The 22,739-nt window shown below is 38.0% G+C and overlaps 2 protein-coding genes across 5 annotated transcripts in view; one reads left to right on the top strand and one right to left on the bottom strand.

Moving 5' to 3' along the window:
- The window catches only part of CCT8 (chaperonin containing TCP1 subunit 8), a 336,809-nt gene that overhangs the window by 19,384 nt on the left and 294,686 nt on the right, over positions 1-22,739 (bottom strand). The gene's annotated exons all lie outside the window — the stretch shown is intronic.
- The window catches only part of MAP3K7CL (MAP3K7 C-terminal like), a 31,991-nt gene continuing 17,475 nt past the window's right edge, over positions 8,224-22,739 (top strand). Inside the window, exons 1-4 of one of the 3 annotated variants that reach the window (XM_069785264.1) lie at positions 8,224-8,615; positions 10,784-10,932; positions 11,449-11,557; positions 20,304-20,362. In XM_069785264.1, the coding sequence (XP_069641365.1) occupies positions 11,488-11,557; positions 20,304-20,362 (129 nt within the window). In that variant the 5' untranslated portion in view covers positions 8,224-8,615; positions 10,784-10,932; positions 11,449-11,487. Of the gene's footprint in view, positions 8,616-10,783; positions 10,933-11,138; positions 11,195-11,448; positions 11,558-20,303; positions 20,363-22,739 lie in introns of those variants that run through there. The other 2 variants (XM_069785265.1, XM_009930299.2) reach the window with 2 other exon arrangements.

Here is a 22,739-nt window from a genome sequence, read left to right as displayed (position 1 = left end):
TTACCACTGGCATGTACAGGAGAACTACAAAAGAAAATGCTCTGATCTGCTGAGACTTAAAAAGGATTACAAATTTGAGAGCTAATAATAGATTTTACATACTAGAATCACAGTCCAAGCTGAAACAGTGAAATACAGAGTGTATGCTTTTAAGTGTGCCATGTACAGTATTTTTACTGTTAAAAAAAAAAATAAAAAAAAATTCTTATGATTTTACCCACTGATGATGTAGGTTAAGTTACTAGTAATGGTGTGGCTTATTCAGCTAATCTATGGTCAGACTTAGTAGTTATAATAAATTATCCCAGGACTATCAACAGGGTGAAAATAAGGGAACTTTTAGAACAAGTGGGATTACAGTTTTTTTCCTGTTGTATGATATGTGGTTCCAAAAGGTTACAAATGCCCTAGCAGCAATCCTGCAGACTTCTCAGCAGTTCTAAAGAAAAGGTTGCTTTCAGTTGTGCATCTATCTCTAGTTGCCTGTGTTAAAGGATTCTAGATATGTGCTTTCAGTGTTCCCCCCTGAAGTCTTGGAGAAAAGAATGAATCCTCTGCATAACAACTTACAGTCTCATAGGAACCTACTGCTTTAACTTTTTGTGTCTGTTTTTTGGGTTCAGGAGGCTTAAGTGAGGTTATGGTGAAATCTGTGAGTGGTAGTATGAAGATGAATAGAAAAAAACCCTTATATTTGGATATTCAGAACTTTAAAAAAAGGTGTTTCATCAGCAAGTGAAATTAGACAATGTTTCTCAATTTTCACTGTTTTGTAATCATTATGGCAAATTATGGCTTGTAAAAAAGTTTTAAGAGAGCAAATATTTGAAACAGTTTTCTTTTTCATACTTTTTTGCATTTTTAAAATTCAAAAGCAGTCTGTCATGTCTATATGCCATGGGTTTTGTAACTTTTGAAAGCAATGCTTTAAAATTGAAATGTCATCAACCACTAAGCTGTGGCAATACAAACAATCCAGTTGTAGTAAGCAGCACTGTATTACTGCATTTAACATTTCAAGAATTATGGCTTTATTAATAGCTGGCTTTGTTCATTTTAAACCATTGTCAATTTATTTATGGCTGTAAAACTGTAGAAACTAAGTGAATGGAATGGGAGTAATTTTCATTTTAGGTATTTCAATAGTAATTTTCTAATTTTGCACTATGTTCGAACACTTGGAATACTCAAGTGGCAGACAAGTTGATGATCTAAACTGTAACCTGGAATGTACAATTTCCCCCCCCAAAAATGTATGTGCTGCCCCACATATCTTACAGCTTTTCTTATGATGCCATTGATGGCTACTTAAGACTGCAGTCTTATGTTTCATAACATTTCATCCGAAATGGACAGTCACCCGACATTAAGATCTAACTGCTTATCTAAAGGAAAGGTATTCAGGGTATGATGAAGCTTCACACATAGATAGAGATGTTGTATTTTACAAGATGAGAATCTTAAACATTTTTATCAGGAGCCTGTAGTTCAGATAATTTAAAGATCAGTATTCCCTGCTGCCTCTCTGTGAAGGTGGCATTCCTGTCACTCTCACATGAGAATCAGGATTTAGAGAGCTCAAGCAGGAGCTACAGCAGCCTGCATATAGTTTATGGTGTTAAAACAATTAGCTGGTATTGCCAACAGAGCTTTAAAAGAAAGGGAAAAAAAGACATTAAAAAAGATTAAGTACAGGTTTAGTTTGGAGATTTGATTTTGTTCTTGGATAATTGTGGATGACCACATAAGGAAAATCATAGAATCGAAACCAGGATGTCATTAGGGGCTTGCATGAACGTGATATGGGGAAACAAGGTTGTTTTTTGACAAAAATTGCTGTAGCAAAAGCAATTTCTTAAAGTGATTAAGGAGTTTTACATTAATATGCCATACTGGTGAACAGTCAGTATCAAAATAGTCAATAGGTTGCACATGGTGCAACATTATACTATTTTGATCCAGTTCTTGTTCTGTCTTCAAAGGCTGACATAAGATGGATGAATTTCTCAAATGTGTCCTCTAAGGGGCAGCATTGAAGAGCAGGTTTCTCTGTAAGCGGCTGCTGCTATTCATGATATGGAGTAGGTGTGACTAACAAATTAGTGCTTATTCGCTGTTGTCTGGAATTACGGGTTTTCAAAGGTAACCAAAATGTTTGCGAGTCATTACTGCCAATCTGTCAAAAATCCTGTAGCAGACATGTTTCAGTTTAAGTGATAAAACCATTGGAATTCTCTCCTGAGGAGTACTCAACATCATACAAAAAAATTGGGTATTTTGTTAGGGTTTTTTTTAGTGAGAAACTGATGGCAGAGCCTCTTTGCATTTCTTTCTTGTGAGAAATATCAATATTATGTCGTTTCTAGAAGCAATATGTCATCTTAACTAATGCTAATTAGATAATATCAAGTCTTTCCTGTCAGTATTGCACTTAATATTGTGTGGGTGACTCAATATGGGAATATTCTGGAGTATTAATATCACTGGCTTAGTCCTGTATATTAGATCACGTGAATATCTGCTTCTTCCTTATTAAAGTCCTGTGATAAGAGGAAGAGTGTGACATTAATAATGACAAAATGGTAGTGCTTGGTCCTTCACTTGCGGTCAGCTTCAGGGGCATGGGTAATCATTTAGGAAGAACAAAGTTCAAGTGCTCTTCTTCCCCACTGAAAAAAAAGCAGTTTACTGTCCTACCCTACTTTGTCTTGTCAGTGTCCCAACAGAAAATTGGTAGAGTCTTGTTTTCTGGGCAGGAACTGTCCCTCGGTAAGATGGCCTTTGAAATTGTCTTGTATACTTTATCTGCCAAAGTCTTTTTTTTTTTCCTAGTGTGCCTCTATAAAAAGGTAATATCTTTGGGTTTATAAAAATATAATATCTTTCATTGGAACAAGCAATTTTGGCTGAATTTGGGTTCATGGGGGAAAGTGGCATAAGCATCCATCATTAAAGACCTTATCAGAGATGCACAAGAGTTCCAAACCAACTGTAAATAGGGAGGCAGGTCATAAGTCTGACAGTTTTTTACTTTGTAACCATAATGATTTCTTGTTTAATGTAGTTCATTCTACAGAACAAGATAAATTAATGTACACACATTCTGTCATTGTGTGATAGTCATGTGCCTGATACATCTACTGCACTGCTGAACTGTCTGCTCTGCTTTTGCTGGTTATAATATCATATGTTTTCTCTTCAGGAAGGGAGGGAAGATAAATGTCTAGAGGAGGTGTGAAGGCTTCCTGGACTATTATAAGCTGCATTTACTAACGGCAATTTTTTGCTAATAAATATTCTAGCATTTATTGTTTCTAAACTTCTCCTTTATGTTTGCAGCTGGCACTATTAACTAAGGCAGTTTTGGTGCTGAACCAGCAGTGAGGTTTCAAGTAAGGGCAAAATACCAGCTGCTGCCACATGCTTCTGGATGCTGATTTCTTCCTTAGAGCAGCAAAGCTTCATGAAAGATTGTGTTGACTTGAAAGTCTTGTGTGTGTATCCATGAGAGCATGATGACCTCAGCCATCATCAACAAGTGAGGCTGTAATATCTTGTAGTATCCTCTTCAGGTAAGTTCTTAAGTAAGGTAAGCTAAGCATTCCCTTATGGAATGGCAAGTGCAGTTGAAATGGAATGATTACTCCACTTTTACATGGATATGAGAGAATTATCTTTCTATCCTAGGACAGTTGGATGTGGGTTAGTGGTACAGTTGGTAAGCAAAATTGATGCATTTGTGTTTAAGTGCTTGCAAGAAAGTGCTGGTGTTTCCAGTTAGCTAGTGCTAGCCAATGCTAGCTTTGAACATTCAGCTGCTGATTGACTAGTGACTTGCTGCACACTGTCTATCCATATCCTCCTTCACCATACCCTGTTGAGATGACCCACCGTTATTCTTCCCATAATTAGTTTCTAAAGGTTATTTCCATCTCTGCACTGATGTGAGTGAAGCTTATAAGTTTGCACCTGTTGATTTCTGACAATAGTGAGGCTTTTCCAGTAATATTTCTAACTTCAGCTTTCATCTTGTTTTCCATGCAAGAGATACACAAGGGTCTTTGGCAGCATCATATCTCAAAGGCTTCAGTTTTCCTCCTCTCAGTGGAATTAGCTTCCCATGATTTCTGTCTAGAATTTGCTGTGGAAGCGATGGAGTTTTTCACCAGTCAGATTTTCAAATGATTCAAGATGCAGTTATTTCCCAATGTTCTTAAGGCAGGTGTAAAAATTGTTGAGTCAACTCCTGTAAATCCACATTACCTCGACTGAGCCAATTTTTTAATTTCTCTGCAACAATCTCCTTCATTAGATCTGTATGATCTGTATAACTGAATTCAGTTATTGCATATCATTTTGCCATTATTTATAAAGTTTCTTATGTGCTATTTTTTAAGCCAGTGCTCAATGTATGTTTCATGCTGGTTTTAATGACTTAGTTTAATCTGATAGTGTTCAGCCATTTGTGAGCATAGAGCTTGGGGGAAATTACATTATTTTACCTGTGTTAAAATACTACCTAGGCAAGGAGACTGGAGGTAGTATCTAAGAACAGTAATGAAGTGCTCTGTTGGCTGCTTCACTTGTCAGGACTTGGGATGTTATGTTGTGAGTGAGGTGCAACAAGACTAAATAATGTATATTTGATCTATACCTTTCCATTATCTGAAAGACAGGAAAGAAGTATTCTTCTCTGGTTCTGGATTTCTGGCTGGGAAAATTGTGATTTGATTACATTCTATTGGATGTTCTTCTGATTGCACCTAGGATAACTGCTGCTGTAGTAAAAACCACTTCTCTATCCAGTTCCATGCAGACTTGCAATGGTTCTCCTTATGGACTGCCAGAAGAGATCAGGTCAACAAAGAAATTCTATTTTTGTGGCTGGTGTGAGGGCACTTATTCAATTACCATGGCAGACAAATGGAATATACCATATAGCTTTTAATATTTGGCAAATTCTGAGCCATGCAATCCAAGTGGTATTGGAAGTTCTACAGGTAAAGTGGAGTTAAAGGATGTGACTCACCAATGTTTATGCTTTCAAAATCAATTCTCTGTAGCATGGATCAGCTTCACCCTGATCAGCCCCAATGTCAGTAAAGGGGACCAAATTCCTCCCACAGTGGAATTTTTAACAAATTTTGCTGCAGAAACAAGTTCATCAGAAATTGTCAAAAATGGGACTCTGTTCTTAGAGGAATCTATAAAATGAAGCTTTTGCTCGGTGTGCAGTTTTAGGCAAAGCATTTTTATATTTTTTAAATTTCTTCTTGGAACATCTTCCATATGCTAGAATATTTAAAGTATATTTTTAAATAGTGACTGGCAATCTGTGAAACACCATTTTAGCATGAATGAGGTCATATGCTACTAAAATACTACTTATACTAGGAAACTGAGATGAATTGAAAGTAGCACAGCTAAAAAAGGGTAGGCAACAGGTGTTTTATTAGATAGCAAATATTGGCTTTTTTTACATCTGTAGAATAACTGATACTTCATCCTAAAAATTGTTACAAATTTGGATGTTTCTACTACTGAATATCAGGAAGTCCTAGTGTTCCTACTAGAGAGTATGTTCCTTTAAGGTGTTTTTGATGAATAAAACATGATATCCTCTTCTAGCATATCACCAGTTTCATAATGTGATACAGGATTGAAAGAATTTTGCTTGGGTACCAGGTATCTGATGACTAAGTGTATCCTGGAAAGAAAGCAGGACAGGCTGTGCTCCTGCACAGAAAACCTGGAGTTATCAGCATTCCATAATTTTCACAGAGGTGACCGTAAGGTGTATGTGCAGCCTCTTAAAAAGAAGTATTCTTTGTGTTGCAATAAATGGGAGAGTAATTTTCTTAGATACACAGATTTCATTCACCTACTTAGTGAATAAGACAAGTGGAATTTATCTGTACCCAAAATTTACAATGCCTTTGACTATTAATTTGAGCAAGTCACAGAAGTGAAGTATCCGGGACTTCAATTTCCCTGTTGTTTAAAATTGAGATCTTCCCTAGTCTACTGTTACAAACTAATTTAGAGAACGTTTTAAAATGTGCTGTTTAAATCCATAGTGTTGAGAGTTTTAACACCATAGCCCCAATAATAAATAGATGATAAAATGGCTACAGTCAAATCATTCATCCTGATGCTTCAAATTCAATGTTCTATATACAGAATGCTATAATATGCTCACATTTTAAAAATGTGCTATCTTCCATATAATAGTAGTTTCAGGTGACTAATCATTGTGTAAAGCACAGAACTGATATTTAAATGCAAATCAGGGGCCTTTTGGTTTGTGCAGTTTTGGTATCTTAGTACATGATTCACAGCTTTCAGAAGCAGCACACTCCCTAGAAAAGGAGTGTGCATATTAAGTGAAGTACAGGTGATTCCACCGTCTTTTGTAAAGTGTGTATAATAATACAGATTAACTAGAAACACTGACATTTAAAAAACAAGTATACAATGGATACAAAACATAAAATGATTATGAACTCCATTTGCAAATGCACATACTATTTAAACTGAGTACAACTGAAGTGTCAGTCTGGAAACGTGGTGTCAGAGCCATCTGGAAAAACTATCCCTGGGCTATTCAGACATCATTTCTGTCCAAGACCCTTGCTGTCATGGCTATTGAAGATTTTGCATGTCTAAAGATTTTACATAGAGAGCCTTTTTTAGGCTTTACTGTAGTGGCATGTAATGAAGGCACTCATATCATCTAAATACCATCTGTCCATACAAAGCAGAAGAGGATCTTACCATTTGGGGGAAACCCTGGCTCCATGGAAACTGAAGCAGAATATGTTTATTGACTTCACTGGAGCCAGGATTTTCTGTATCTTCAAACAAATACTTTCACAGTAATTGGACCTGTAACTGGAGATCAATATCAACCGCTGACGGTATTGAGCTGTAGAATGTTATTTGCAGTAATGGTTGTGATCAGAGACAAATCTCTCTCCCTCCCCTTCCAAAGGAGACATATAGGGAGGAACCCTCAGTCTTTCCAGAAACACATCAAGAGAAGAGAAAATGGTCAGCGTGGTCAGAGGCGCCGTCCTGCTTTTCACTAACTCTTTGAGCCGGAGCCCATAGTCTGCTCTGAAACCACACTGCAGTTAAGAAGACGGCCTCACCAGTTACCTAACTAATGGTGTAGCTGTCTGATACCCTCCTGGGTCATTGCTGGGGGAAAGGCAGTGTGGGTAGAATATCTTTGCAGTTTAGTCATTTCAAAGTATGAAAAAGGTCTTTTGAGGCCACAAGGGCAACCGCTGGCTTCCTGAGATTTGCACTGATTAGATCAATCCTGGGCTAGGGCCAGAAGGTGAGAGAGTGAGGAAGGATGAAAATTTGGCTTCAGACTTTCACGTCTCTGTCTGTCCTGCAACCTCTCCATATCTCAGCTGAGCCAAGAGAATCTAGCACTGTGCCTGTGCAGGAGATGTGAGTTAGAGAAACCTTTTCCATTTGGAATTAAAAATATAAAATATACCTTCAAACTACAGTTTGAAATATAAAAGGAGGAGAACTCCCTTTTCAAGCACAGAGCAATAAATATCAAGATTCTGTATAATCATTCCATAACTGTTCTCCACTTTTCTCCATTTGTTCTAATGACTGTGATAGCAGTCAATCAAAGAAATCATGTAGGCAGTACATGTGCGTGACACAGCTACAGAAAATAAAAGTTTAAGCTGAAGAAATTAATCTCTCTTGTGATACTTCAAGATTTATCTATTAATTGCTTGCCTGTGGTTTCAAAACTGACAAAAGCTATCCAAAATCACACTAGGAAATCCTCTGAGTTCAGTCATATCTCTGATTTAGTCAGCTTCAGCTATCACTGCCATCACCAGCTCATCTATAAATACCTCTGCTTTCACAGCGTACACATTCTGAAAATTTGCCGTTGCCTCCTCAGAAGTGCAGGGCTATCATCTGCTATTAGACAAGCCCGGCTTGACCAAAGCCAACATGAACCAAGCCTAACACACCAAGCCCATCCCTTATTGTTAGCTTTGATAGTTGCTGCTATCATTTGATAGTTCGCTTGTAGCCAGTCCAAGTTGGCAGTGTCAGCCCAAGCTGATTGGAGCTGCAGACATTTTTGCTGACTGGAGTCATGCTATCTTTGCCAGTTTGCTGGAATAGACACAGACACTGATTGGGTCATGCTGAAAACATTCCTGTCCTATGAAGCAAGTCTGTTTGTATTTTAGGTTTGCCAGGACTAATGAATTAAAAATCTTGGGCTCGCCACAGTTTGCTGCTTAATAATGCCTGTGACAGAAGGATTTTTTCCTCCCTGAAGCATGACAGCATCATAATCCCTCGTCACTGGCAAGGAGAGGAAGGAAAAGCGGAATTGTGGAGAAAAGCGGAAAAGGGTGATCTTTTGGGACAGCAAAGCCTATGGGAAGTGCAGGTAGCAGCATGTTGCCCTGACAGCTGTCTCAGCTTCTCAGACCTTGTCAGTTTGTTGCTATGCAGCAGGTGCAGCCTTTTCTTTTATTGAAGCTTTACTCCATAAAGGCAACGACAAGCCAAGGCAGTGGCTGGCCCTGGATTATACAAGTGCAGACACTCCGCTAAGTGAGGTAAGGCAACAGGTGTGAAAACCGAACTAAATTGATAGAGCTGTAACAGCACTTAATCTGAGTTCTGCTGCAGATTTTTTATGGAGAAACGGCAGCCAGTTCTATAGGCGATTGTTGTGAAGAAGAGAGCTGCTCATTAAACCTCATTAAATTCCAGGTTGCCCACTCACCCTCATCTCTGTCTACAGAGATATTGTTCTTCGTGCATGGAGAAAGCAGGTGGGGAATTGGGGGCAGTCAGTCTGTGTGTTTCCTGTATCGCCGCCCTGTTTGCACACAGGCTGCTTCCATCCCTCTCTCTTCTCTTTGATTGCTTTTTGTGATGAAGATCTTGAGGATTCTGCACAAAAAGGAGTGCAGGGATAAATGCAATATAAAAAAAAATGGATAGCAGGGTAATTGCTGCGTATAAAGATGAGATTTCTTTTCATGGATTGGAATAAAATGAAAACACTCTTTTGTGGTATGATAGAATTCACCGTTGCTTATTGAAGGGGTATTGATTTTTGCCCTCACCTAGTAGGTGGGTAAAAGAGGTAATTTAAAGACATCGCAGACCACAGAGTATGTGACTGGGATAAAACAACAGATTTACTCCTAGCAATATTGTTATGGCAACTTTAAAACCTCTAGCAGAATGCATCATTTTAATTTCTTAGGCTATGATACAAAATGTTAAGTATACTCTTATGTGGAAGACCACTTGAGATAGTAAGCAGATGTCAGGGGAATGTGTACCAACAACACAGAATGATGAACAGCCTTGTTTCAAGGATGTGCTTATCACTTAAAATCTCTTCTCTTTTTTCTTTTTCTTTTTCTTTTTTTTTTTTTTTTTGCTTTACCTTCTGTTGGGAGGTATGGAAAGGAAGTATGATAAAGGGGTTTGGATTAGTAGGTCTGTTATTTTTTCAAAAACAATGAGAGGTCTCAGATGATTCTTATAAAGTGAGGGTCTGGGGGAAAAAAAGAGATCAATAATGCTCAGACAGTAAAAATTATTTAGTTGAATCAATGCACTTCAAAATAGAATGTTTCACTTGACTCCAAGGATCTTTTCCTGAGTCCAAAAACATACACCATGGCAATTTAGGTGACTTTTCTGCATCTCTGCCCAATAGATATCAGTTCAATTTTTGTGTGTCTTGATTATCAGTAATGGGGAATAAAGAACAATCCCTGATATCCTTCATGTATTAGTAGAAAGAGACACTCTGAGCTCCAAATAAGATTTATTCAAAGTAATAATTTTAGATTATTTGTTGTTATTTTAAGAAAAGATTTTGCATTTCAAGTAACAATTTCTTGTGTAGCATTGCTACAGAGTAACCATATCACTCTGCTAGCTAAATATTAAGCCAGACAAAGCAAATAAAAAAGAAATGCTGAAATTAGTGGGCCAGATACAAATTTGGTTCTCTTCCACTGATTGCAAGGCAGTGATGCCAGGGAAGTGTTTGATTCACTTGTGCATCACCATGGAAGATTATAATTCTGAAATATTGTTCTGTTCTATTGACTTTCTGAGACTGCCAAATAATTAAGTGTAAATTAGAATGAGTTGGTGGGATTTCCGTGCAATACAATAGCTACTTTACTGAAAAACTGCAAGAGTATTGGCTTAGGAAATTGGCTTATGTTTTCACTAGCTAAATGCTGTGTTGTCTACTGACATGTGGTACAACTTTTAGTAAATTCATTGTATTTTCCTGAAGAATTTGTTTTCTAATTGACTGAGGAGTTTTTATGGTAATTTAAAAGCTACTCTCCTAATTGTACACATAGTTGGTATGGATACAATGCACTCTGGATAGCATAGGCTTCAGTCCTAAAATAATTTCTTTATGGGCAGATCTTTTGCATGCATGAAGTCCCACTGACTTCATGTTCTCCACACATGGAGCCAATCAGAAGTTTAATATCTGTGAATTTTAGCAGCTTTCTGCTTGATATACAAGGAGATTAAGTTTGCATTCATCTATTTAATAGAGTTTAACCAAAACTATTCATTCAAAAGGTTAAATATACATAGTGGAGCTCTGAGTACAACTTTTGAGTGTTCAGAGATGCTTTAATTATACCATTACAGATCAGTAGTAGCTAATTCTTTTGTTGCTCAACAATTCTTTAGTGTCCTGCTTGAAATGAACTAGCAGTTTTCTTAACAGACAGGGTTTCGTCTCACTGAAACCACTTTTTGGAATTGGTGGTCTCAGAAGAAAGACCGAGGACTGAGTAAGGTCCCAACCTGGGAGTCAAACCCATGCAGACAGACCCCTGCACGTGCACAGAGTTCCACTGAAGAATCACCACCAAGGTTTGGAGACCTAGTAACTTTTGACCATTAAGTGTGTGACTGTGAGGGACAGTTTGACTGGGGGAGCATGGGTGGAAGGTAGGAGGATGGGTGCCTCCTCGTTGACACCATGTGGAGTGGCGTGCACGTTCCCAATCACAGGGCAGGCTTGGGGTCATGTTACTCTCAACTCCCCACCCCTTCTTCCTTCTTCACCTTCAGAACCAGGCAGCATTGCCACGAGTCAAGGCTTGCTGAAGGGGCAATGGCGGGGAGCAAGCAGGTGAGGAGAGGGGAAGCTTCCTTTGCCACTGTTCTTTCTAATCTGTAAATAGCAAAAGAAGGGCAGTCTCTGCACTGAATTTCACTTAAATCCTTTTTAAATGGAAAAGTGAAATGGCGCTCCTTTGACTTTGATTCTAAACGTTGCTTAGCTAGAATGAGAAAGGTAGCTGTGAGTGCATGAAAGGCATTAAAACTCATTTGTTGAATGGTGTCACATGCTCTGTAATAAATATATTGTTTGTATTTTTGCAGCTGGAACAAACAAGTAAAAGCATTGACTCAAGTGCCCACATGATCACCACCGCCAGGGTACCTGCTGATAAGCCAGTACGAATTGCCTTCAGCCTGAGTGACTCCCCAGGTACAGTTTAATTTATGGAGTAAACCACAATGAAATAATTGCTTTTAAATTTCACATGTTCTTACCAGTGCTTACAATATCAAATGAAGTGCAGTGTTATGGGTGGATTTTTTTCCTGAGTGATAGCATGTGATCAGTTTTCCTGTCTGATAACTTTTAATGTTTCCATTAACAATTTTGTTAGACTAAAACCACTAGACCGACAGTTTAGCTCTTAGCTTTCTTTTAGTGGTTTGTGGAATATACTTAGGACTATAATTAACTATCATCAAATTTATCTGCATATGCAGTATGTCTGATTTTAGGGAATTTTAAAACCAGAAAAGTAAAATGATATTTTGTACTGAGGATGAGAGTAGAACAAGAAGAGACTTTCCTTTCAGCAGGAAGGTTGGAAAGTGCCACACGTGCCCAGCTTGGTGAGAGATTTCAGGAAACGGATGCCCACATAGCATCTGAGAAACCAGCAGAAATCTCATTGATGCTTATCCTGTTGGCTAGTGCTGATAGAGCATTAATTTCCCCAAACATACCCTGTACATACATGGACCATTTGGCCTTTGAAATAGATGAATATTATTAGTTTGCACCTTAGATATTAAGGTCTAGAGAGCTGTTGCCAAATGGTAGAAGTCAGAATGAAATGAAGTAAATCAGAAGCTGGGAAGCATCCCCAAAAAAGCTGGCTGTGCTGTTGCTAAAGGTGAGTGCCTGGAGTCAGGGTTGAGATGTGTTTATGGCATGAAATATAAGGATCTCTGATAAGCATAACTGAAACCCACTGCTGATGAGTGCTTTATGGGACGGTATGCATTGTAGGATAATGTGTGAGGCTGCTTCCTGAGCTTTGTGTGAATAGACTCTCAGCTTGAATACAATTTTCTCATTTTAAAAATATTTTAGAATATGCATTACCTTTCCTAGCTAATTGTCGTGTAATATTAATTGGCAGCTACAAGCCTGAAATAGAATCTCATTCCCTAAGCAAGGGAATTTAAAAACAAACATCTTCATACATTATTGCACATAATTTTCAGCTCATAAAGTTGATTGACACAGAAAGATGGGGACAAGGAATATAAAGAAGCACATGTGGCTATCTATGTGCCCTTTTTCATAAATTAAAATAATCTGGTAATTACATTTTTATTACAGAAAGTAATAAGAAATCATTCTCATCTCTCAAGTTATAGTAACATGGTAAATTTCTTACAGGAATTATGGCAAAGATAGGTCTTGGAGAGAGATATAAAAGAAAGGGGAGTGCTCTTACAAATTATGGAAAAAGAATGCTTATGTGAGACACTGAAAACAAGTCAGAGAAAGCTGAGACCATGGGAAAATCAAGGAGGGTAGAGTGGTTTGTGACAAGAGATGGCAGTAGGAAATGACAAGGTTGTGAATAGCTTGGAAGAAGAGGACATGAAAGGCAGGAAGCCTAGCTTCCTTAACATTGCATCATATTTTATTTTTTACTTTTCTATCCTGCTAATAATTCCAGCCTCTCTCTTAACATTTAGAGAAATAAACTCAATTACAGAAAGTTAATCTTTTTTTGCTACATTTTGTTAAACTTTTCCATAATTTTGAGTCCTTTAATGTATATATACAAGTGTTCCTGAAGTATGCAATCCAGAATCTCTGTGAGTACTAGAAAACTAAATAGCAACCAGTAAAGCGAGTGCCATGTTCTCTGCATCACATCCCCTTGAGGGCTACCAGGAGGTCTAAACCAACACACCATTTTACCATGTCACAAGAATTCCACTCTTGCTCTTAGTGATAAGCCTGAACATGGTTATTATATTCGATATATTTAAAGAAAGCAAAGGAAATAAACTTTCATCAGGTTTGAAAACTTCCAGCAAACCACAGTTGAATCAAGAGAATACAAATAAGTATTTAGAACTTTTTCTTTTAAGATGAGCTGCAAAAACATTTAACAGGTAGACCTTTAGGTATTCTATACTTGGCTTTTTTTTTTTCCCCTCCTTATTTTTTTATATTTCTTGAATCTTTTTTTCTCCTTGACAAGGATATTTGGTTTCAGTTCAAACAGGAGTTACCTGCTGTAAGTGTGATAGTAGAGCATCAGGTGAGGCTTGTGTACTGCTGGGGTATATATACAAAAAGTTCTTCATCAGGGCTAAGTGGTGAGGGAATCTGATTTAAGCTTTTCCTTAAATTTTACCTCACTTGAAAGGCACAGTGACAGATTTCAGCAAGAAAGGCTGCATTCTCCTTCCGGGGGCTGGACAACTGCTTACTAGGAGGAACTGACAGCATACGTAGATATAAAAAGGGGAAACGGAATGTTTCTTCTGGGTGGTGATTATCTCACTGGCTAGGATTGTAACCAAGCACTGGGTGTGAGGAGCAGTGAAAGGAGAAACTGCTCTCAACTCATGAGAAGAGATTACTCTGTGTTAACTGACCTACAAGACCGGAGCTGGCTTATCCTGAGTGTACAAGAAATAATTTGATTGTTACAGTATTTGTCAGTCAACACCTGATGACTGAAATCCTGGCCTGCTTTGTGCAGTATTTTTAACGTGAAAGTAGGCTAACCAGTTCCTTAAAAGTCTCAGGAGCAGTCCATCAGCGGGTGCGATATAAGAAGACAGTTTTATTGTGTATCTCTTATTCCTGTATATATAGATGTCTATGTTTGTCTCTTTTACTCAAGTTCACTAAGCTGGCATCAAACACAGGTTTTCCAGGGTGTGTCTGCACACCGTATTGCACCAGTTTGACTTAAGGTACCGGTTTAAATTGATGAATTTGAAACATTTTATTTCAGCCTATCTTATATCATTCGGAAACTAATGCAAGTTGAACTAAATATGGTGTTCCAAAATTTAAATAAGTGTTCCCAAATAGAAAGTTTGTTGCAGTTTATCAACATGAATTTAATTAAACCAATGAAATTTGATATGTCCTAATTTGTATCACTCTTATTTACTGAACATATTAAGATACAATGATTATAACAGGAACTTTATTAAATTTAGGCAAGTGGATTTGTTCTGTGTAATAGTTCTAAAGGAAGGTTTGTAGGTAAACATTGCTTCATCTTCCCTCCTAGAAAAAAAGCTTGAATCTAGCTGAAAAGTTCTGCTAGTGACATGTGGTGATAAATGACTGGGTTTGAAATTAGTAATTTCTTTTGTTTGAAATTAGTCTACCTCTGATAGCACTCTCCAGAAAAATCACTGATAACAAAGGCAAAACATACATCTTCTAATGAAACTGACAGACAGTGGAACAGTGTAATAGTTTTGCAAGCATAGCAAATGACTTATTTTACTCCTCTTTATGCCTTTGTTATCCTAGCAACCATGAAGAATTTTTTGCTTTTTTAGTTGATCGTGCAAGACTGTTTTGCAATGGTTGCTTCTTCAGTAGCAACCTTCAAATCCCTACTCCATCCTCATTTTAGTTGTAGTGGCAACAGAGGCTTTCCAGCATGTATTGGTTGAAAACCAGTGGGAATTGCTAATATATGGCTAAAATTTACAAAGCTGGTTTTCTAAAAGTACACCCAACCTACAAGTAAGTGGCTTGATCTTTTGGAAATTAGACAGGAACTTAGGTGAGATACCCTCCAAGGGATAGTGGCTGTGCATTCATCAGAGGAAGCTTTAGGCTTAGGTGAAGGTATATGGAATAGGAGGGGTTTGCTCCTATCTCTTCTGTTATGGGCCATTTCTATTACTGGGAGGTCCACAACTCTTATTATCGAGCAAGCCTTCATAGCCTATTCTTGGGTCAGGCAGTGACCATTCCCCACTATTTTATGAGTGAGGTAACTGCGAGGTTGTGTAAGGTCATGTCAGGCAGGGCTGTGAATAGAAGCCTGGGAGCTTCACGCAGCAGTGCCAAGTCGCAGTCACTTAGCCACACAGCCTTCCAGGACAAATTTGATGAGTCTGTGAATGTCTGTCAGTAATCAGGGCTGGATCTGCTGGATCTCACTGCCCTCCTAGGGCCAAGGCTGGACCCCGATGCAGTTTGCCAGCGTTGTCCCACTGTGAGTTGCAGTGCTTGCGGTTGAGTTTGAGCACTTTTCCTGTGTAAGGACTGATCCACTTACAGGATAACAGCCTACTTATGTTACCAGTTTAATTCTTTAGTTTAGGAGGAAGAGTTCTGAATACACTTGCCCACGCATGTAGGAGAAAAAAATAGTACCTGATTGTATAATTAAAGACTGGATCATAACTCAGTCACTCAAGGAAGCAGAGCTGTGATTGGCATTTCCTAAATTTCAAGTGCTTGATTTAGCAACCTTATTGTGCTTTCAACACATTTACATTTTTATGTTCTATTTCTGTCTATCTTTGTGAAGATCCCAGAGAAACTGTAATTTGTGAGTTTACACCGCAAGTAAATCAGATGTTGTTCTTGAAGTATTTCTTCATTAACTATTGCCCATAGCCCACAGTTCAGCTGAATGGAGCAGTCATATAGGAAGAGACTGGGGTATTATATTCATTGTACCGGACATTCTGTTGGTCAGACAGCGAAGTGTGAGGGATTTTTCTCGTTTGTCTACATCATGGAGGTCTGGGCTATTGAAATCTCCAGAAGGCCAGAAAATGATAAGTGAATTTTTCCAGAAAGCATGATTCATTCTCAAATGTTCAACGTTAGCATGTACCAGGGGACCGAATGCATCAGGACATCACTGATAAGAAGTAAGCCTTTTGTATGAAGACAATCAGTCTTAATACAGTTCAGCCTTCTAAATCAAATGGCTTGTGTGGATCTCTGTACCACACATCAGAAGCCCATCTCACGTTTGTATTAGTAGGTGCTGTCAGCAGATAGACAAGAGCTCACCCGGACAGCGAAGGCTGGGCAGCTTAGCCTTGCCGTCCTTACACAAAGCTGCCTATTGCACCATTTCAGCATGAAGGTGCGTTGGCTGGGCAGCATGCTTTGGGAGCTTGTTCTTTTGTTATGCTGTTAGTTTTGCTGTAGGAATGGTCAGAGAGCTGGCTCTGACATAGAGGGTACTTTGTCTTAGCTCAAGTGATGGAAAGCAAAAGGAGGAAGTGATTTCCCCGGAGACCCTCCGTCAGATTCTCTCTGTTATAATCACAGTTTTCAGCAACAAGCAAAGCGTATGTATGAACCTGATGAAACAACCATGAAAGTCACACTATTCCATACACATGAACCAAGTCTTTGGTTAAAAAAACATCAGCTGTATGTGCAGAGAGTTCATCTTGTAATCAGGGTACAGGTCTTTACCTTTAGTGCACTTTTAAATATAGACCTTCAAAATTAGTTTCGGGATCTATGGGAAATCAGGAAGTGCTACTCATTTAGAAATCATGCAACAGATACTTTAACTTCGGTGGCTGTGACAGAGTCCCTGATCGGACTCCTTCACATCACAAGTTAGAGCTGTTGAGTTTGCTGGGGTGGCCATGACATTCACGTGTACGTTTTTCCTCCTTTCTTGTTTTCTTTTGACCAGAATCTTGACTCATTTTCAGGTACAGCAAGTTGCAGTGTCTGAGTTTTTAAATTTTTATTTTTAAACAAAATGTGTTTTCAACAACCAGCTTGAATTATAAGTCCTTTTTCTTTATGAGTGACAGGGAAGGGAACAGTAAAATAGTGACCACAGGGGTGAGATGCTGTTTGTATCTGGTGAAGAATCAGCCTAGTAATTTTCAGGGTTTTGTGGCACTGAAAAGCCACTAACTATTATAAAGGTGGTCATTGATTATATCCGTGATTCCCTATAGCAATCTAGGCATTCATTAAATATTGATAATAAATTGAGAAAAGGAGAAAAAGAGATATTTCTGAATTCTATGGTCTGATTAAGGAGATGTAGAATAGAAAAGAACAAATACAGACAGATAAGGAGATAGTTATGTGAGTGTTTTGATCTTCAGAACATTTTCTTTGACATTTCAGACACTTTCAATGTTTCTCGTTTTCAGAGTCATAGATTTTTAAGGCTAGAAGCCAATGTGATTTTGTTTGATCTCCTGTGTAACACCCAGTATTCAGGCTTGTAAGGGCAATAGTGATTCTTTTGGAAGAAAATGCAAGTTTTTATCTTTTCTCTTGACTTTCTGAAAACATATTCAAAAAAATTTTAGGAGGCAAATGGCTGATGTCATTTGCTTTCCCCTTGTGTGAAATCTAAATGTGTTTAGTTTTTACCAAGTGATTTTTGTTGTTATTGTTGTGGTTGTTACTTTGACAACAGTGAAATACAGACTGACCTGATGCAGTAATTTATTTCATTGGAAGCTGTGGGTAAGGTTTTTTGTTGTTCTTCTTGTGGAAAACAAGATTGCAGTTAGCTGTGAGGATTTCTGTTAATTTTTGTAACTAAATACTTCAGCTGAAAATGTCAGAGGAGCCTAAGAGAATTAGAAACTCAGAAAAATTTCAAACCACTGGAGTCCCCAACTTTTCTCGAAGATGTTCTATACATCAGATGATGATTTAAACAAGTTTTAAACTAGCATAACTAAATAAAAACCTAGCAGCTGTTCAATAGATGCTAGGGCAGGCCCATTATAAAATGTACTATGGTATGCCATAATGGTTAGGATACCAATATGTTCTATTTTTAGTACCATTGACTCAGTCACTTGAGTTCAAAAAATAAGCAGGGAACATCTGTTTATTGAAAGGATTTCCTCTATAGTAATTTCTTTCTCTATTCCATCCTTTTTAAAGTATTTCCAATCTTTTTTTTAGTGGTTCTTTTCTGAAGATAATCCAATATATTTTCTAATATTCTGACACTGCATTAATTTTGTTGTATTATTAAGATCTGATGCAGTGAAAAATTAAATATTGGTTGATGCTTCTTTAAAATTCTTGGGGTTGCTTTTGCTTTGTTTTTCTTAAGTTAAAAATGTTTGAGGCCTCTCCTTAAAGCTACTGTACCAAAGATTGTATGGCTGGAATTGTCAAAACAAATAGCAGCTTAACTGCTGTCCACGAGTCTGGTCCAATATCTCTGTCAGAATATTTAACAGCTATTCAGCCAAATATTTGTAGAGCAGCTGTACCCCTAGTCGCACTGAGTCCTATTCCGTCCTTCCTTTTAGCCTTGCTATGTGATTCATCTTTCTTCTTTTAGAATATTAGTCTATTTTTAAATATTGTACAAGAAAGCAACAGCAAATCAAAGGTAAACAGCTGCATATCAGTGTGATACAATTCTATACAATTAAAGCAATTTAATTATTTTCCAGAATGGGAATGTTTGGGACATGGTGTGAAAAATGAAGCTGGGGGGGAACATGGACAGACGGGTATGACTTTTTGATAATACTGGCAAGACCCCTACCCAATGAAAATATAGAACTTCACTTTGTTCCCTGAGGAAGTTCAACAGCATTTGCTTTTGCCCTCTGTATCACTATTTTTTTTCTTCTCTGGGCACCCCTTCATAGAAGTGCCTAGCGCTAAGTCTGCTAGTTAAAGTAAGGCTCTGACCATGTGTTAGCCAGTATGTTTATTCTTCACAAGATAAGGTGACTTATTTTACTTTTTCCCTCTAACCTACTTTGCTATGGGACCACTGAGGGAAGGATAAAGAGATAACAAATATTTGACAAGTAATTTAAATCCTAGTCTGTACTTTTAAAGTATATTCAGAATCCTGCTTTGATATGTGGTCCTCTTAATCTTGTTGAGGTTCTGTTGTAGCATACAACTCTGCCGGCATAGAGCAGGTTGCAGGATCTGACCTATGATAGCAATTTTCTCCTATGAGAGCCATCCTTGTTTAATTTTGACACATTACAAATAACTGACTCTGTAAGCTAGCTAATAGTAACCTTCTCTTCACCTCCGGTAACCTGTAGTAAGATGCATAAACAGTCATCACAATCCAATGCAAAACTGATAGTGTGAAAGTCACTGAGAAAGAAATATTGCAGTGGCTAGCTGTGACGCTACCAAGTATGATTCATATTTCTGATCTCAGTCCAGCTACTAGTGGGCAGGTGTCCACATCACAACACTGACGTAACTTGCACAGCCTGTCCCACCTTTGCTGAAGCTTGTACTAAAAATAAAGAAATAAATAAAGACACAGTTTGGCTTGTTGTCATGAATGAACTAACTCTAGCCCATAAAGATTGTTATCTACAGGTTAGGGTAAAGGCATTTCTTTGCAGTATGGAGAAATTTGTGGTGCCTTTCCCATTCTATCACATCTGTGTAAGTAACAGTCTTCTAGTTCCAGGGTTGCCAGGCTGGTTTGTGTGTTCTTGTGGTTGCCTTTGGGTGATGGGAGAAAAGGTTTTTATTATTGTTGGTTTAGCCCTGGCAAGTCATTGTATTGTGATGGGGAAGTTATCTTTCCCTTCATTCAAGTAATGAACTCTTTGGTAGTAAGACGGTTCTTTACTTTGCAGTGTAATGGAGAGCTCAGGAAGAAAAATTGTTTGGATTTATAGTTTTTATTAAATTGTCACATTCTACTGTGCTAACTGGCTTTGTTTTGTTTCTTAATTACTGCAATACAAAACAGGCTTTCTGTCTTTCCAGCACCTAAACATTTTCTTATTGCCAACCCACTAGTATTTTCAAGGAGTTTATTAAAGGATCTCAAGTGTAGAAAGATAAGCAGATGCGGAGGTGTTTGCAGGACCCTGACATTATTGTGAATATATGTGATGTAGAACTATATTAAACAGATCATTTGAAATGCTCTTTTTGGTAGACATTGACTTTTAACATCATGTTTACCTTTTAGATGATGCTTCCTCTGAAAATTTCCCTTTGGCATTTCCAGAACTAGATCAGCAGCTGCAGGTAATTTTTTTTTTACTACAGTTCTACTTCACGTTCACTGTATTTGTTATGATAAAAAAATCTCTGGTTGTTACACTAAAGTGAAAGTTTTCAGTGGTGCTTCTCTAACCTATTAACATTTAATAAAACTGTATATTTCCATAGAAGAAAACATTGTATTTTCAAGATCTGCGGAAAAATGGATTTGGCATTTTTAATCAATTGCAGGGAAATTACTATTTTAACAATCTCACCAGCTTTTTAAAATTTTTTTGCAATTCCTGTGCAAAACACAGCACGTACTGCTGCACTGCAATGAAGAGAGTTCCTGTGGTTTTGACAGGAGAAGGAATGAGCCAGGTATTATATTTGTATGCCTACAGGCTGTGGTAAAACCGGTATAATCGACTTTCTCTGGCACATTCCAAGAGAATGTAAAGGTGTATTTTGTAGTGCCATCTTATCTAACTAAAGCCAGTCATCAGGATTGATGAGAGCCTCCTCAAAGTTACTCTAGTTCATGCTGCACAGCCAGCAACCGTAATGGTTGCCCTAGCAGGTGTCTGCAGACAGCACAGGCTAGAAGTGGTGAAACCTTTTGTGACTAGTCCGATTTGTCAGCATAGCACGATGGAGCCCCGATATACTGGATAATCAGAGGGCAGTTGATGGCAACTCTGCGGCTCGCCAGGCACAGAGCCAGTTCTGTATCCAGGGATTATTTCCCTTTCCTCTGTAGCAGTTCTGGAGTGTTTGTTGGCTTTTGTAAACTACTTCAGATTATCTGTTTCCCAGGAGCATTTAGACTTCCTCTGATATTTCAATATGAAGGCAGTTGTTTCCTGAGCGTAAACTGAGAAAGGCACTAGCAGACCATGTTGCCCAATGATGTCATCCTTTCTGTCCCCATCAACTAGTGAGACAACACTGGAGGGCTGCTGACTTAAAGGACTGACTTTTCTCTCCTGCTGCTCTCATCAAAAGGATGACTGGGGAAGGAATTGAGGATGACAGAGACTCTTCTTGCTCTGTCTCTCTAATCCTGAGAACAGGGGCAAGTTCCGTAGGCGTAACTAGGAAAGATTAAAGGAATGAATAGCAATTTAAGATTTGGGCTGAAAGGAACAGAGTAGTATGTTAGCCTTTTTATTCCACTGATCTTCCAGTGCAGTGAAGACGATTGATATTTTTTTCCCTCGAAAGAATTCAATTTGAGAAAAGCAATATCGTTTCATGGCTAAAGCACTGAATTGAAAGTAAAGAACCTGAATTCTGTTTTCAGCTCTGTCAGTGACACATTGTGTGATCCTGGAGGAGTTGCTTCATCCTTCTGCTCATCTCTGAAATGAGGTTAATAATTTTTACCTTTTTTGTTAAAGAGCATTGAGATCAGTGGATGAAGACTGCTCTAAAAGAGCAAAGTATGATTGTCATTACTGCTGGTAGTACATAAAACCAAAATTACTAGTGTTAGATGTAGGTACTTTACAGGCCAAGTGATGATTTTTTTATTAGCACTTTTATGACCCATTTCTGGAACATACAATGTACTCTAAATATGTCATTTCATGATAGACTGAAATTGCTCCTCTGGAAGCATTCAAGTCTGCTGGATAAATAATAGCCCTTCAGTAAAAGTTTTTTAAGTACACACTAGAGCAATTCCACTAAGTACACCCTCTTGGTCTGTTAAGTTCCTGACATTTTTTTCAAGAGAACCTTCCTTTACTCTCATGACCTCCATATGATAACAAAGTCAAAGAAACAATCAAAGGCTTTGATTCAGATAATGTTCTTTTTATTATCCTTCAGAAACTCTGTTTGGTAATATTGTGGTAGTTGAAAAGATAATTTATGAGGACTATCTGGCTGACTCAACCATTCAGAAGTATGAAGTTAGTGGTAGTGCTTCATCCTTTAGCTTTTCAAGCTTATGTGCTTATTTATATTTAGATGCCTTTATGCCTTTCAACCAGAGGCAGTTAAGTCAACATGGGTTCTGAGCTGATGCAGAGATAACAGTGCATTTAGCTTTGGCAATGAAAACTTGAATTTCCTTGCTTTTGTCAATCTGGATCACAGCTTAAAGTTATAACTACTTAATGCAATTACATTATGTTTATACTACTTTAAAATGTCAAACAAGCAATAACTGTAACAAAGTTATAATTTACCTAGTTACATTTTCTTATTGATTACTTTTTAAAATTGCTATAATCCAAACTGCTAAGGGTGTGTCAGCCCTGTATAGCATGTGGTTGCAATTTATGTTAATGTAACCGTACCATCTTTGAAACAGGTAGCTCCTGTATTACAGAAGCAAACTACAACATGGGCTTCACCAGGATCTGCAGAAGTACTGAATGGTGGTGTCCCTTGTCATTCCATCAATGCTTTT

Source organism: Haliaeetus albicilla, chromosome 6 (assembly GCF_947461875.1).
Source record: "Haliaeetus albicilla chromosome 6, bHalAlb1.1, whole genome shotgun sequence".
In the NCBI taxonomy this organism is placed as follows: domain Eukaryota; kingdom Metazoa; phylum Chordata; class Aves; order Accipitriformes; family Accipitridae; genus Haliaeetus; species Haliaeetus albicilla.
The sequence above is the reverse complement of the archived record's forward strand: the minus strand, read 5'-3'. Positions and strand labels throughout refer to the sequence as shown.